Consider the following 17,488-nt stretch of genomic DNA (forward strand, 5'->3'; position numbering starts at 1 on the left):
AAATGAAGGAGAGGGCATCCACTTTCCATGCTTGTCTGTCATAAGTCCCTGTGCAGAATTTGTCCAGTTGACCATTCTGGTGAGAGGCAAATAGATCTATGTCCGGGCTCCACCATTTCTCTGTTATAATGCTGAAGACTTGTGGATCCAGTTTCCACTCGTGAGGGTCCATAAGACTTCTGTTTAGTTAGTCTGCCAGAATATTTTGTTTTCCTAGCAGGAATTGAGCTTGAAGATGAACTTGGTAAGTCAAGGCTGTGCCATGGCTAGTCTGCAAACGGGGTAGGAATGTGTATCCCCCCTGCTTTTTTATGTACCACATAACCGTGGTGTTGTCCATCTTTATCAGTAGTTGTCCTGGATGAAGCAAGTCCTTGAAGGCTGTCAAGGCATTCTGAACAGCTAACATCTCTTTCTGGTTGATATGCAGATGCATTTGTTTTGGGCTCCATATGCCCTGAATGCATCTCCCCACCAGGTGCCCCCCCCAGCATAGTCTGATGTGTCTGTAGTTAGGGCTTGGTTGGCAGGGGGGTAGAGTGACATGTTCTAGTGACATGTCTGCCCACCAAAGAAACTCCTGTTGTAGGCAGGGAATGAGAGGAATCATTGTTTCCAGACTGACACCGTTGACTCCATAATCTTTTTAGCTACCACTGTAGTTTTCTCAGATGCAGTCTTGCACATGGAATTAGTAGAATGCAGGATGCCATGAACCCCAAAGCCTGCAAAATTTGTCTTTCAAATAACTGGGTTTTTGTTGCCATCTGTTTGAAGTAAATAGTCAGCTGTCTTTGTTTGTCTGGCGTAAGGTAAGCCATCTGGGCAGTTGCATTCAAGCTTGCACCCAGGAATGTAATCTTTTGAGAGGGTACCAGTTGTGATTTCTTGTACCCTAGGCATGTTAGAAGCCTTTTTTTTAACAAAGGCCAGATGTTGAAGAACGTCCTTGTTTTCTGCTTGAATGAGCCAGTCGTCCAAGTAAGGATAGATATGTATGCTTCTTTGTCTGCAAAATGCAATTACTGGTGCCAGGCACCTTATAAAGACTCTTGGCACAGTAGATAAGCCAAAGGGCAGTGCAGAGAACTGGTAATGCATAAAACCAGCCTTGAAGCGGAGGTATCCTCTGCACGATTCCCTTATTGGGATATGCAGGTATGCAAGTCTAGAGTCACTAACCAAGCATTCTTGCCCAGCATGGGCAGAAGCTGTTGTAAAGTCAGCATTTTGAATTTTGGGATGTGCAAGAATGTGTTCAAAAATCGATAAATCCAGTATCGGGCGCCAGGCATTGCCTTTTCTGGATACCAAGAACAGTCAAGTAAAACCCTTGTCCTTTTTCATATTCTGGTACTGGCTGAACAGCCCCCATATCCATGAGGGACGTAACTTGTTTCTGTGCCTCTGCCCACTGATTTTGTGGCAGCTCTAGCCAACCGTTTGGAATTGGGAAGGTATGGAAATGAAATTTGTATCCCTGGGATACTATGTTTAATACCCACTTGTCCTGGGCTATTAACTGCCAATTTTGAGCATGAAGTGCTAGTTTTCCCCATAAGTGGGCTGCCAAAAGTTAAGTGCTTGGTGATGGCAGGGGGAAGTCGTTGAGACTGTTTACTGTAGGGTTGTGTTTTGTTTCCTCCAGATGTGGAGATAAGAGGCACCCCATTGCTTTGACCTGTGAGAACCCTGTGATTGGTATCTAGGGCCTTTTGAGCACCTGTATTTGCCCCGTGAAGCTCTGTCGGACACAGGAAAGGACCAATTGTTTGTAGGCCAGTGTCTACTGAATCTTGGTGGCTGCACTTGTAAGCAGTCTTTTACAGTTTGCATAGACTTAGCTTTGTCTTACATTTTCTTTAAAACCTCTTCTGCCTTATTACCAAACAGAGTATCATGCTGTAAAGATGCATCCAACAATTTAGCTTTTACATGATCAGGCAGATTTTGCTCGAACCAGGCATGCCTTCTAATCACAGATATAGTAACTGCAGCCCTGCAGGAGGCCTCCAAGGAATCAAAACCACACTGCAAAGTATGCTTTCCATCCTGTTCTGCTGCATGCAATAATTCCTGTAATTCTTTATTTTCCACACATTCAGAAATCAACATCATTTTTTGTTTCAATAATCCCATAATATGCGGTTAATATTTAAGCATATGAAACTGGTAGTTTAAGGCCCTAATTGCCAAGGTTGCAGGCGTATAAACCTTCTTTCCCCATCTATTTAGCGCCCTGGAATCTCTATCAGAGGGGATAGGATTCTTAGCTGTTGAGGCCTTTACACCTTTGGGACCCTGTGAAAAAGTTTCAGGGTCAGCAGCAGGATTTTTGAATAAAAATTTGTGGGAGTCAGGAACCCTGTAATATCTGTCTGGCTTGCTAGGAGCCAGAGGTAGGGAAACTGGAGCCATGCTTAACTCTGAAAACACATCAACAATGTCTAACACAGGAGGTATGGCCAAAGACCTATGCTGAGGAAGAAGGAAATCCAAGCCTTTTTTTTTTCATTCTGAGAAATCTTGACTCTCCCAATGAAAATGTTCCCTCAAAGTATGAAAGAATAAATGCAGAAGGTATCACCACAGGAAAAGCACACCTCTGTTGGTTTTTTCCCTCAAAGTATGCAAGGTTTCTCCAAAATAATCTTCAGGAGGAGATGCAGATGGGATGGATTCCTCTGCATCCAAATCCTCAGGGTGGCATAGAAAATTACTTATCAGAAGAAATGGAAACCTGATCTGAAGATTCATAATCAGTGTCTTGCCTAGGCCTCTTATCAGGGGGAGTTGGGAACTCCTGATAAAGGTAATCAAGTCTTCAGCCATTTTGATAATCTTTTTTTGGGCATAGAGGCCTGAGCACGTGGCTCATGCGTCGGTTTTTTAGCCTTAGAAGTGGCTTTTGTCTTTGTTTTTGAAGCTGGCGTCTGTTTTATATAGAAATGTTGAGGCCTGGAAACACCCTCAGAAGCCAGTGCCTGCACAGCGGCTCCAGACCAATCCGAGGGAGAGACATCGGCGGGTTCAATACTCAGAATCTTGCAGCATACCAGACTCTGCATGGGTATCAGGGGCTGTGAAAGCTCCTTAGAGTACCGGCGACTGGCTTAGGAGAAGCTTCGTCGGTTTGGGACCTAGACTGTATCTTTTCCTTTGCATTTTTTGTGAACTCCGGTAGTCGGATTGCTATCAGACGACATTTCAGGGCAATTAAACCTGGATCCAAAATATTTTGAAGCAAAAATATACTGACGCTTAATAGTGCATTGGTTAAATCTAGCACAAAACCGACAGCAAGGTACGTTATGATCTAGGTCTAGGCAAGGAATACAGTACAAATGAAAATCCTTATGAGGTATTTGCTTCCCACAAGTAATGCAATTATTAACTTTAACTGACATCGGCAAGGAGCAAGAAAAAGTTTCCCCAATGGGGTACTTGGCTTTAATTGATGTCTTCGGCTCTGAAACTCAAATGTGAAAATTTCAGGAGTCGGCCGATTGGCACTTGCGAACTGCTTCTGCTTCAGGAACCGTGTGGCAAGAAAGACTGAATAAAATGGCATCGGCTGCATGTTTTATACCCCTGACAACCTGACATCATGGAAGAGGAGACAGCAATCGACGCAGGACCCAAGACTGATTCAGGCCAACTGAGGGTAACCTGCCAGCAGATTACCAAAATGTAATGAGTGCAACAGTGAAACATGAAGAAAATCTGTTAACATGTAGATTTAGCAAGCAGTTTGCCAACACCAAACTGATGAAAGGAGAATTACAAAAGAACATTCTCTAGCTCAAGATGAAGTGTTTAGAGCTTTTTTGTGTATGCATGCACGAGCGAGTGTGTGGGCGTCTCTCTCCAGGTCAGTGTCCACATGCTGTAAAATCAGATTATGTAGAGGTAAAAAATCCCCGCTTGACACAGGGTCAAGCAGTAGCCAGCAAAAGGAAGGAATGAAGCAGCCCAGACCCCAGAACAACTGACAATTACTGTTGAACCAAGAAGGGCTGCAGACAAGCACTCCCTAAGAAATCTGTGCTGTAGCTTGGCTGCAACTACGGTTAGAACGTCAGCAGAAGCATGATGGTTCACTGCCAACAGTGTGCAAGTCCCCCTGTCCAGACTGCCGCATGAGCTGCCTTAATTGTACCTTGATCAGTCAACTACCCAAGTCCCATTCTATGTCACCTACTATGCAAATGTAAGTAGTGGCATGGGAAGAAGACAAGCTACACCCTCAGATGGGAGGGAAAGGGAGCTCCAAGTGGAGAAAGATTCAGTTAAACAGACAGTAGCAGCAGTAAATGCACACAATGATTTGAAAGGAAATTTGAGTACCATCAGCATTTAAGGTTGTTGAAAATCATAGTAATAAGCACACAAAACTAAATGAACCGATGAGAAAAACTTGCAGTGCTATACTGCACCACTGGGTATGCAAATACTAAATGCTGAACCTGCAACAAATGCTCACGCAGCATTTATGAATACAACCACAATCTCTATACTTCATCTTCAAAATACATCTGCAAAACCTACTCCAGCTTAAATGCACAATATTCATACAGATGCCTTTTTTTTTTTTTTTTTTTTTATTTACAAAGAGTTCCAACTTCAAGCAACATAATGCACTGAATGTCAAAAACAGTTGCCTCTGCTACAAAATGTGGCAGCCTGCATAAAGGTAAAAAAGTACAACAACCATTAAAATGGCAATCTTCTAGAATTGCAAGCAGTTCTGTGCACCTTGTTCTTTAGTCAAACACAATCAAAATGTATAAATTACCAAGTGATGAAACACAAAAGCAAAGTACTCGGAGCAAGTCATTCAGACACTTCCAATAATCAAACGAAAATTTCTACATAACTCTTCCACCTATTTAAGGACCAAAGCATTTAACAAGCCATCAAGTCACTTACAGCTAGACCACTGGAATTGCCATCTAATGATGTGAGGAACCCTTACTATTCTTCTGTTAAATAAAAGTAAGGCTAATCCATTACTAAAAATGTTTTCTATACAGAACCACACCATGTGAGGAAGGCAATGAAAATATTAAAGTGCTTCTTTCCAAAGATGCTAACTAGGAGAGCAGAAGCCCAATTTGCAGAAAGAACTGTGCATGTAATCATAATGGTAGATATCTGAACAGATTACGTTTGCAATATTCCTCATGTCTGGGACTCTCTGAAAAGGCCCAATCTGTCCAGCCAGCCAAAACTCAAGATCCCTCCACACAAGGCACACGTCTGCCCTAGACATGCAGTAACAAGCTGGTATAAGAGGAGCATACATCCACATCAACTTTAGAACTTTCTTGTCTTGATTCGAAGTACAAGACAGATACCAGCTTTCTAAAGAAATGAGTGAACCCTGCCCTACGATTAACGCAAAGTGAAGGAAAATGGCAGCAAAGACTTGGGGTGAGAGAAGGAAGGCTTTAAGAAACACCCTACCCAACAAAGCCTAAAAATTAGAAGTGTACTCCATCAGGGGGATGAAAGGATGGTATTTATACTGCAACAATAGGAGTCTGACATTTTCCATTGTGGTAACTTACCTAATACAGCTGTACTAGCTTCATTACACCACCACTGGTGAAGACACCCAGAACTCTGAAATGGAGGACAGGAACTACCTCCAATTTTAGGATGCCAATGAAGGACAGCCATAGCAATTCCAGTCTTTGCTTAAGAATGAACATCTGACTACATGTTCATCAAGCATTGCATACTGGAGGACCAAGTGGCAACTTCAAGCATACTTTTAATATCCATAGCTTGCAAAAAGCCCCTGCAGTAGCAGCATTAGATACAAGTTTTAAAATGCCCTGCTAAGTTTCCCAAAATGTAAAATGTCAGAAGTGACCTGTACTGTAAATCCATTCAGAAATTATTTAGATACTGGAAAGCCCTCTCTCTTTCCTACAAAAGCAGAAAATGTCAGCTTTTCTCATATCCCCACCTCCCAAACACCCCCCCCCCCCCAAGTAATTTCAGCTGTCTATAAACATCTAAAGAATTAACCCTTTTCCCCATACTTTGGAGGCTTGGAAAAAATGGAGACTAAATTCAGAGACCACCTTAGGCATAAATGAAGGACTTATTTGGAGAGATCTTTTTCTTTTGTCTTTTCATACGGATAGAGTAATATATGAAAGGGCCTGTAACAAACATTTGTAGCAGAGGTTACAGCAACTAAAAAGTAGCTTCCAGGTAAATAATGTTAAAGAAGCATTAGCAGCCATTTCAAAAGTAGAGTTAGCTTCTCCAATCCCAAGGGGGGGGGGGGTCAGTCTTTCTGGGAGATTTAATGTAGAGAGAGCCCCCTTGAGAAAGTTTGATCTGATTACATTTTGATAATGGAGGATCCAGAGGGGAAAAAAAGATGAAATCACTGAAAAATGTACTATTATGGAAGTGTAAGATCAGCCAAATTTGAGTAACTCAGTTACTGAAGGACTTGGGAGTACCCCCACTAAATTTGGGTCTCATCTTTCCTTGCACTAAAGATAAACCTGTTACATTGGGATAAACGCACTAAAGAGAAACTGTTACACTGGGATAAATAATTTTCAGGTATTCGGTTTCATAGCCTTTTAAAAAATGTGCAGCATGCATTCAGAATTGGTGTATGAAAGGAATTAAAATCTTGTCATCCATACTGGAAGCTTCAAGGTCTGTATGTAGCTACGCACTATTGATTCCTTGCTCTACCAAGAGAAGACAATTCTGGCAATTCCTACTGGCCCATTCTTTCGGAGGATAAACTAATGCCATTAAGGAAAGAACAGGGTCAACATAATTCTCAGACTGTTTGCAGTCTTCAAATGTACTTTGGGAATCAGAAAAAGAGGTGGAAAGGTCTTGTCCTGGATCTGGTTAAGGAGTTAGCTACAGTTCAGAGAGGAAGGAATGTGAACAGACTGAAGAAAAGATTGTGCTGAATGGCAGCTACTGCTTTCCAAGCAGTCTAGCAGAGGTAGTAAGATTTTACCAACACCGTTTACATACCATATAACACACCAGCACTATATCACTACCCGAAAAATACCTAGAGTCGCTAACTGTAGCAGAGCTTTGAGACCATTAATCAAGGCCATCAACTCTGATGATGCTTTCTGAAAGGGATCCATTCACCCTGGACACATTGGGTTTGCAGAGGGAATACAGAGGGGTGCCCAGACTGGTGGGCTGAACAGGTGGCCTCCAAAGCAAATCCTGAACCAAACAAGGAATGACTGGAATTGGTTTGGCTGAAAGAACTTGGGTGCTAAACCCACACATACCTCTAACATCAATGGAATTAACTCATGCGAAACCTGGCTTAAGGGTCTACAAGGATGGCTGAAGCTTTGAATTAAAGGGCTTTCAAATACTCCCTGGATGAGGTCAACTTCCGTTTTGCTAGATACAGAAAGTAGGTTTTATACGCTACAGTTTTGTTTGCTGTTAGAAAGGCGGTTTGAATTTTTGTTCTCTATTAGGCATCCTAGGGGAAAAAAAACACCATACGGGAAGAAATAATCGGGGAGGATTTTTTTTTTGGATGGAAAGTTAATTGCAGATTCTGGTACAGGTTCACAGTAGAGTGCAAAGCATCTTTAGGAGGTCTGAAGTGAAAGTAGCTTTGGTCAAACAATCATTCAAAAAAAAAAAAAAAAGGATATACGTGAACTCCTTGAAGTCTACATAAAGTTGTGACTGGTGCTAGACACTTCTGTGAAAACCCTTTGTGCTGCAGAAAGTCCACAGGGCAAAGTAGTAAACTGCAAGCTCAAGACAAATCTCAGTGATTTATGCAATTTTTATGGATAGGAATGTGTAAACAAGCATTCTTAAAATCCAGAACAAAACATTGAGTGAAGAAAGCATTTTGAAGCTAAGCAAATTTAGAAAGGTGTCTAGTCTGGAGAAGTCTAGAAGAGGTCTTCAATCTGCTTCTTTCCAGGGTAATAGAAAAACTCCTGAATAAAAAAAAAAAAGAATTTTTCCCTACTGAAGTGAGGGCAGTTATGACTTTTGGACAAAAGATTTGAAACTAGTGGAATGATGATTTCTTGTTCTTATAGAATCTGCAGAATGCCAGGCAATTCCATTGAAGCTATCTCTTCTTATGGCATTCATAAACTCAAGAATCTTAAGTGGTTGCGTCTCCTAATGAATGAAGAGAGAGTCTGGCAGCTAGTCTGTGTTCCATCAGGATGGAAAAAGGAAGGTAGTCATGGGTAGTCAAGGCAGATGTATGAAACACGACAGAAAACTCTTAAGGGGGGTCAGCTATCATGTGATAATTTGAATTTTTTAAATACAGTACTTAGTGCAGTTTTTTAACTGGTTGTGATGAAGTCAGAGTCAACTACTACAGAAAAAAGCACTTAAAACTTGGTTCTTCTTGGGATTATCCTGGTGCACCTGATCTCATCAGTGTGGCTATTCTATTTACTGGTTCTTTGTTAACGCGCCGAGTTGTGGAACAAACATTTGCAGCTTTTCTGGTCCATTTTCATAACCCAAGAATACAGACAGACAAATCTTAAGAGTTTCCCCATACAATTTCTTTTTGAATTGACATTTACCTGCATTTTTGTTTAGTTTTAGTCGGTTTTCCAAAGTAGTATAATTTGTCAAACAGGAAAAGAAAAACTTGCTTTACTTCTTGCATGACTTTACCATTCGCTTCTTTCTTCTTGAAAACTTCAGTGGGGAGACATCCAAACAGGAAATCTGTATCAAGCTGGAAGTCCATAACTCTGCCTTAACATCTTCAGAAAGGGGATGAAGCCTTAGCAAAGTATACCTATGGCTGACAACCAGCAGCAGGTCTAGAGGCTGTATCTATGGAATCATAACTGCACTGAGTTTTCAGCTACTCGTGAGGCAGAGGGAAACGTTTATAGTAAACTATAGTAACTATTAACTAGACTCCCACAATTCCTAGCCTATCATGATCTTGTGTTGTCTCACTAATTTTTAGTGAGCTTAACCTTCCTTAGGATTTTTTCTCATGTAAATAAGTATATACTGTGGAATGATCAAACACCTTCATATAGTATCACAACCTGTGTGTTAAATAACACTAGAAATCCATCCTTGTTTGCTGTTCTTCTATACTCTATTGATCTCTAGTGTTTTTCTTTCTTAGGTTTTTGTGAGACCTTAGTATCTCTTATCAAATTACTAGGTGTATCTAATTTTGTAATACGTTATAAAGATTTGTACTACACCATTTCTAATACAAATGTATTAGTCTTATTCATCTATTCTTAGATGAATTTTTCCTTTTTCCTACTGAAATATAAAATATATAATCTTAGGCTTGTACTATAATTGTTAAAACTTATGTACCAAATTATACTGTTATTGTCTTTGTCTTGACCTTTTATGTTGTAATTTGTGGAGCTTTTCTCCCCGGGCCTCCACTGAAAATGGACATATATCCAGCTGGACTAGCCCGGTCAACAAATGTAAAATAAATAAAGAAATAAAAATAAATTAGACCTCACTTCGACATGAAATCTCAGCCATTTTATAACACATCCTATCCAACATGTAGGAGTTTGACAAATAACCTTAAAGGTGATGGTATAGATATAAACTTTTAACTATATTTGTCTAGCGCTTGGAGAGTTTGGTGCAGGAACCAGATTATCTACCTTCTCTAAATCAACTGCAAAGGCTGCAAAATCAGTAACAAGATTTTTTTAAAAGTGTGAGCAAGTCCTAAACTCTGTAGGAAGATCAACATAGGAGGAAGATGTTCTGAAGTTGTGATGTAGAAAAAGCAAAAGTAAAGGGCATCATCGACATCTCCAAGCACACTAACTGCAACAGATTTAGGAATACTCACGTGAAAGATCAACATTTCTTTTCAGAGTATCAAATCTCCCTCCCTAACAACTTGAAATTCCTTCATTTTGTAAAAAGTAAATCTCTTCAGCAGGGGTCATCAGATCAAAGAGTACAGTCTCCATCTAAAGGACAGGACATCCGAGAGGTAAATCCTAAGTCTTCTGTATCTAAAACGTACTCTTCAGAAGATTCCCTTTTAAAAGGGTACAAAGTTCGACCTGGCTGTAAAGCCTATCCAGCTTTTAGTAAACCCCAACAAAAGAAAACCAGTCACCTTGAGAAATTTGAAAAGTCTGCACAGTAATCCCACCCCCAATCAAAGAGGAAAACTTCCTAGGTGTACAGGGAAAGACAAATTTACTTTTTGTTGCCTTTTCTGCTGGACATCCACATATTTCTGAGGTAAGGGAAGAACATTCACTCCACTCTCTTCAATCTTCTTTCCTCACAAGTACCAGAAGTCCACAGGCTAATAGGGGAAGAGACTGAAGGAGCTAGGTGGGCAGGGACATGTTTTACCTGGACACTGCAGCCATCAAATGGGCAATGCCAGAGAACCCAGTGAACCCAACAAGAAGGTCCAGAGGATGCAAAACTGCCTCACAAAGTTCCATCTCACCGACCTGAAGTAGAAGAGGTTCTATCAGTCTTCCACTTTCTCGGTCACCCTTCCTTTAGCTTATGTTGCAGAAGCAGCGGATGGCAAGGTGCTGCATGTCAAGAAGCTACCTTTTATTTTTTAAATAATGGCCAAGGGTTCCTAGGTGATTTATTAAATGACTTACACACTCCTGACAGACTTCAAATGATTTTTGCCATATGGAGCCTTGAAGTAAAAACAGACAACTACAGTGGTAATCACTACATGGAACCCATCTACCACAGTTACGAGATCCCTTTGAGACAGGCATAACACATTTACTAGAAAAACTAAAAGAAAAGGGGGGATTCCTCAATGGGATACTTACCTTCCTGCATTTCAGAGGTTTGACAACCTAACACTGACAAATGTCTGCATACACAAGCACGTTAAAGTTCTGAAGATGGCATGGATGTACACTTACATCAACATGCTGTACATGCCCAAGAAAGAGGTCTGCCTCACTGCTGAATAATACTGGACATTGGTAGGCCAGCCAGATGGAGAGAACCTTTATGAACAAAGTCCCAGATGTAAAGAATACTGCAACAGTCTATAAAACAGTGGAGAATATCTTCAACAGTTGTAATGCAATGGATAGAACAATGTCATTTACTGGCTACCATGTGCATTTTACTCGTACATTTACAACTGTAAATATGCAGCCACTTATGAAACTATACTCAGTCCTACGATTCTGTCCAAACTAAGTCAATCAAATTAAAAAAAGCATCAGACAAAATGTGTGCTGTACAAGGTTATAACCACGGTTCTACTATATGCACTCATTTCACATGCACTGATTTTTGTGGGTAAATACAGGGAAATACAGCAACATTAAGAACTGTGTATATTTGCATCTATGTGTACTCTACATATACATAAGAGTAGGACTGCATTTTATATTAGACAATTTTACTGCAGAGTTTATCCTTTCTTCTACAGTTGTGCTACAAGTTTCACATGCACAATCACAGGGGCTCGGGATGCTCAGGGCCTTGGTTCCCCCAAACAAATGTATTTTTGTGTACATCCAACATGCAGGGGAAACTGGTCTTCAATCCCCTGGACATAAAATGAACTTGGAGGCAAGATAAACAAGGCTTTCATCTGTAAACACATACAGACAACTTGCACAAGCAACAAGATTTAACTACATGATCATTAATATACAACTGTTGTCAGATATGTCTGCAAAAGTTGGTAGGCCCATAAGCCTCAAATCCATACCCCGTATGAAACTGAAGCCATCCTGAGGGTGGTGGGAAATGCTTCTTTGGGGACTCCCTGCAACAGCTATCAGGATGCATACATCATAAAGCTCTGGAATCTACTTGTAAAATGTGACAAGATGGAGGGGAAAAATGCTGTTGGCGAAACAGTAGGTGCCTGCCTTTTTGTATCGTGGTTCTGGTTTGCCATGTACAGGCAAAAAACCTACTTAAACCAAGAGGATAGTTTCTTGGTAGTGCAAGGATACTACAACGTTCCAGGCCCCATAGCACAGAGAGCAAACCATACAACTCCTACAGTTGTATGGGTAATGTGCTTACTCAAAAAATGCACACACATTCACAAACATAAAATCGGTTTATAACTGCATTATGCCCTATGACTCACTTTAGCTACACAGCCAAAAACAATAGTCTCTTTCCACATGCCTGGGATGTCTGAAATATTACACACCCAGTTTAACTGCATTCTTCTCCACTCCAGCCCTTAATGTTCACAGCACAGCTCTCACAGCACTTCCACAGTCAACACTTACAATTACTTTACCTGGGCGTCCGGTTGAGTCCATGTTCAGGTGAGGATCCTTCCCCTCCATGGTCTGTAGTTTCCTCACACAATACTTCAATATCATCATCCCTGGGAGGAAAAGACAATGGATGTCACTTAAAAAAAACTGCAAACTGTTCGCTACAGTCAAACCACCAAGATCGGAGACTGCTTCAAACCTAGATATAGTGCCTCAGCTGCCATTTTCCTGCTAAACTAATACAATAGTTTTATAAAAAGGCAAATATGGGTACAAAGCTCAGACACCTTAAAACAAACACTACCAAAAAATTGGCAGCCAAACCCAAAGGGTAGCCACTGCTGTTCTCAAAAAACAATGCAAATATGCTATACCAAACAGCTAGAAAGAGAATGACAACCTGCAAGTTAAGATATTTTTATAAAACAGTAACGACACATGGCTGATAATACAAAAATATCAACTCAGGAAGATTTCAGAGAAAAAGTACAGTTGTGTACACTTAACATAAATGTAGATGTTAGAGTGTATTCACTGTTGCAGTCATTACATTTGGGTAATCTGCTGGCAAGTTGCCCTCAGTTGGCCTGATTAAAGTCTTGGGTCCTGTGTCAGTTGCTGTCCCTTCTTCCATGACGTCAGGTCATCAGGGGTATAAAACATGCAGTCGACGCCATCATATCAGTTTTTCTTGCCCCAGATGTCAGGTGCCCCCCAAATGGGGAGCAAATAAAATTAACACAAAAATATACCTCCAACCAAAAGCAAATACACCAAAAAGGCTTTTTAAGCATAGTAAAAGAAAGTAGAGGTATAGTCAGAGAAACACAGGGGACTGGAGGGAGAGTAACCAGGACTGCAACAGTGAATGCACCAACATCTACATTTATGTTAAGTGTACACAACTGCACTATGTTCTTCGTGTTTCACTGTTGCAGTCATTACATTTGGGTAGATTCCCAAAGCTATGGTTGGGAGGAGGAATTTATACAGCATTAGGACCAGCTATAAGGCCTTTGCAAGACAGCAGTGGCAAAGCCAGTTCTGGATTTAGAGAAAATTGGTAAATGATCATGCTTGGTGAAAGTATGCACAAAACTCCAGGTAGCAGCTTCTAGAATATCCCTGACAGGAACACCTCTGAGAAAGGCTGCAGAAGTAGATGCAGCCCTGGTGGAATGAGATCTGATCCCCTGGGAGATGGGTTTTCCATGGTGCTTATAGTAGAAAAGAATGCAATGGCTTAACCATTTAGAAATGGTTTGTTTTGAAATAGCCTTCCCCTCTGCCCCAGCAGCAAATGCTACTAGCAATTGTACAGATTTTCTTCGAAATTTAGTTCTGCCCAAGTAGAATCCAAGTTGTCTGTGCACGTCCAAGGAATGCAGAATCCTTTCCCCTTTGTTCTGTGGGCTGGGATAGAAGGTTGGCAAATGAATGGACTGATTAAGAGCCACACTGGAAACCACCTTGAGCACGAAGGATGGATTGGTCCTCAGAGACACCCTGTCCGCATGAAAGACTCCACTGATATAAGGGCCTGTAATTCAGATATCCTTCTAGCTGAAGTGATTGCTAAAAGGAAGGCTGGTTTCCAAGAAATAAATTTTAAGTCTGCTGTAGCAGCTGGCTCGAAAGGCGGTAGAGTGAGCTTCTCCAAAACAAAGTTAAGGTCCCATGCAGGGGTAGGAGCTCTCCTGGGTGGTCTCAAGCTCTTTGCCCCTCTGAGATACTGCTTTACCAGGGGATGAGAAAAGGGTGGTTCGGTGTTATAGCGAGCTAAAATAGCTGAAGCGTGGATTTTAGAGGAAAAAGACAGGCCCTTGTGAAGCATCTCGGTTAAGTATTACAAAATCTGAGGTAAACTGGGTGCTGCTGTGCTCATCCCTAAAGATTGGTTCCAGGCACAGAATTTCCATTTGTCAGCATAAGATTTTTTAGTACTAGGTCTTACCGCCTCCAAGACTACATCCATCACAGGTTTGCTGAGGGGTGCTAAGGGTGAATTTAAGTGATTAGCGAAGCTGCAAGGTGCAATGTTGGGAACTGAGGGTGCAGAATTTGTCTCTCCCGCTGAGACAGCAAGGAAGGTGTCCGAGGCAGGTGCCATGGAGATATTTGTGACACTGCGCAGCAGTGGGTACCAGTGTTGACGTGGCCAGTCTGCAGCAATCAATATCATTCTTACTTTGTTCTGTTTGACTTTTAGCAAAACTTTGGAGAGCAGAGGCAGAGGGGGAAAGGCGTAGACTGATTGGATGCTCTGTCCTTCAGCTGGAAAAACCTCTTTCCAGGCATTTTTGTGGGGAGTCCTTGTGCAAACTTTGTCCAACTGGTAGTTCTGAGGGAAGGCAAATATTTCTATGTCTGGGCTCCCCCATTTGCTTGTCAACATGTTGAAAATCCGTGGTTCCAGTTACCATTCGTGTGGGTCCATGAGATTTCTGCTTAGTCCGTCTGCCAGTGTATTCAATTTTCCTGGCAGGAATTGAGCTTGCAGGTGCACTTGGTAGCTCAAGGCAGTGTTCCACAATGCCACGGCTAGTCTGCAGAGGGGTGTAGGAATGTGTACCCCCTGCTTGTTTATGTACCACATAACCGTGGTGTTGTCCATCTTTACCATTAATTGTCCTGGAAGAATGTAGTCCTCGAAGGCTATCAGAGCCTTCTGTATTAGCTAACATTTCTTTTTGATTGATATGTAGGTGCATTTGATTTGGGTTCCATTTGCCCTGAATACATTTCCCTGCCAGGTGAGCCCCCCATGCATAGTCTGATGCATTTGTAGTCAGGGTTTGGGCGGCAGGGGGGTAGTGTGAATGGCAGTCCCTTGTTTTGGTGGCAGGTGCCTGCCCACCACAGAAATTCCAGGCATGGGCAAGGTAGGATAGGGATCATTGTTTCCAGGCTGTGACAATGTTGACTCCATACACTTGAGTACCACTAAAGTTCTCATATACAGTCTTGCATATGGAATTATAAGAATGCAGGAGGCCATGAACCCCAAGGCTTGCAGTATTTGTCTTGCAGATAGCCAGGTATTTGTGGCCACTTGTTTGAAGTTACCAAATGAATTTGCTCGTCTGGTGTGAGGAAAGCCATCTGGGCAGTTGTATTCAAGCTTCCACCCAGGAATGTAATCTGTTGAGAGGGTACCAGTTGTGATTTCTTTTAGTTTATAGTGTATCCCAGACAATTTAGAACCCTTTTTATAAATGCCAGATGATTTAGAAGAATGAATAATTCAGGCAGAAAACCAGACAAATCTTCTAGGTATGGACATATTTGAATATTTATTTGCCTGCAAAATGCAATTACTGGAGCCAGGCACTTTGTGAATACCCTGGGCGCAGTAGACAAGCCAAAGGGCAGTGCATAGAACTGATAATGCAAGCAGCGTGCTTTGAAGAGTAGGTATTTTCTGCAAGATTCCCTGACTGGGATATGCAGGTAAGCTTCTTTTAAATCTAGAGTTGCCAACTAGGCATCTTTGCCTAGCATAGGAAGTAAAGTACAGTTTTGTACCTACCATAAATGTAGATGTTAGAGTGCTAATACAGCTGCAGTAATCACATATGGGTTCTCTGCCGTCAGGCGGGTCCTCGGTCGGCTGAATTCCAAAGTCTTGGTCCGGCGTCGGTTGTCGTCGCTTTCTTTCCTGACGTCAGTGCGACAGGGGTATACAAGACACAGCCGACGCCATATTCTTCAGTCTTTCTTGCCCCAGATGTCAGGTGCCCCCAGAAGGAAGGCAATACATAAATTATATATATATATATATATATATATATATATATATATATATATATATATATATATAAATATATTCAAGAAATGCAATGCAATCAAAAAACAGTAGTTGCAAGCAAATACACCATAGGAGGATAACCCAAATTAGGTTGTAAGAGGAGGTGTTAGCCACTAGTCCTTTACCAAGACGGGAAGGAGGGAGGGAAACCTGTACTGCAGCTGTATTAGCACTCGAACATCTACATTTATGGTAGGTACAAAACTGTACTATGTTCATCGTGCATACAGCTGCAGTAATCACATATGGGTAGAATCCCAAAGCTACGCACAGGGTGGTAGGCACTAGGTGGAACTGGGATGAGCCAGAATGCTCTGCAACACAGCAGTGGCAAAGCCTGCTCTAGTTTTGGAATATAAAGGCAGGTGGTAGTGTTTTGTGAAGGTATGTACAGAACTCCAAGTGGCAGCCTCTAAAATATCTTTGGTAGGAACTCCTCTAAGGAAGGCTGCAGAGGTAGCTGTGGCCCTGGTGGAGTGGGATCGGATGCCAGTAGGGACAGATTTCCCATGATAGGAGTAACAAAACCGTATGCAGTGGCCTATCCATTTTGAAATTGTCTGTTTGGTAATAGGGTTCCCTTGAGCACCTACAGCATAGGACACAAAAAGTTGTTCTGATTTCCTGAAAGGCTTTGTTCTGTCCAAATAACGTAGCTGTCTATGGATGTCTAATGAGTGTAGCAGCCTTTCCCCTTTGTTTTGAGGATTGGGGTAAAAGGTAGGTAAGTGTATGGCTTGATTTAAAGCTACCCTGGATACCACTTTAGGCATAAATGACGGGTTGGTTCGAAGGGTAACCCTGTCCTGATGGAAGATGAGAAAGGGCTGCACAGCCACGAGGGCTTGTAGTTCTGAAACCCTACGAGCTGAGGTTATGGCCAGAAGGAAAGCTGTTTTCCAGGACAAATATTGCAAATCTGTTGAGGCAGCTGGTTCAAAGGGAGGCAATGTTAATTTTTCTAGAATGTAATTAAGATCCCAGGCTGGCACTGGTTGTTTCCTTGGTGGTCATATTCTTAGCCCCTCTGAGAAACTGTCTTAAGAGTGGGTGAGAGAATAACAGTGGATCCGTGTTGAATTCTGCAGAAATGGCAGAGGCATGGATTTTTATGGAGGAAAAAGAAAGTCCACTGTTCAGCAGCTCAGCTAGATACTGTAACACCTGAGGCAAATTCAGTTTCCTAGGGTCCTGGCCTTTTTTCTCATTCCAAGAGCAAAACAGTTTCCATTTTGCAAAGTAAGCCTTTCTAGTAGATGGCCTTCTGGCCTCCAAAATGACATCCTGCACCTCTTTGGGGAGTAGAGTCTGTTGTGGTGTTAAGGAATTTTCCATGCAGTGAGATTGAGGGTTTTCAGCGGACTGTGAAGAGTTTTGTAGCTGTGCAGAGTCAGCATAAGAGGCATTAGAGGTAGGGGCC

General features: G+C 41.8%; 1 protein-coding gene across 2 annotated transcripts in view; it reads right to left on the minus strand.

Annotated features, from left to right (window-relative positions):
• The window catches only part of ATG16L1 (autophagy related 16 like 1), a 1,009,779-nt gene that overhangs the window by 874,690 nt on the left and 117,601 nt on the right, over nucleotides 1–17,488 (minus strand). For both annotated transcript variants that reach the window (XM_044070583.1, XM_044070584.1), the window contains exon 7: nucleotides 12,281–12,370. In XM_044070583.1, coding sequence (XP_043926518.1) covers nucleotides 12,281–12,370 — 90 coding nt within the window. The remainder of the gene's footprint in view (nucleotides 1–12,280; nucleotides 12,371–17,488) is intronic.

This window comes from Protopterus annectens, chromosome 4.part1, assembly GCF_019279795.1.
Source record: "Protopterus annectens isolate FY-2018-M chromosome 4.part1, PAN1.0, whole genome shotgun sequence".
Classification (NCBI taxonomy): Eukaryota; Metazoa; Chordata; order Ceratodontiformes; family Protopteridae; genus Protopterus; species Protopterus annectens.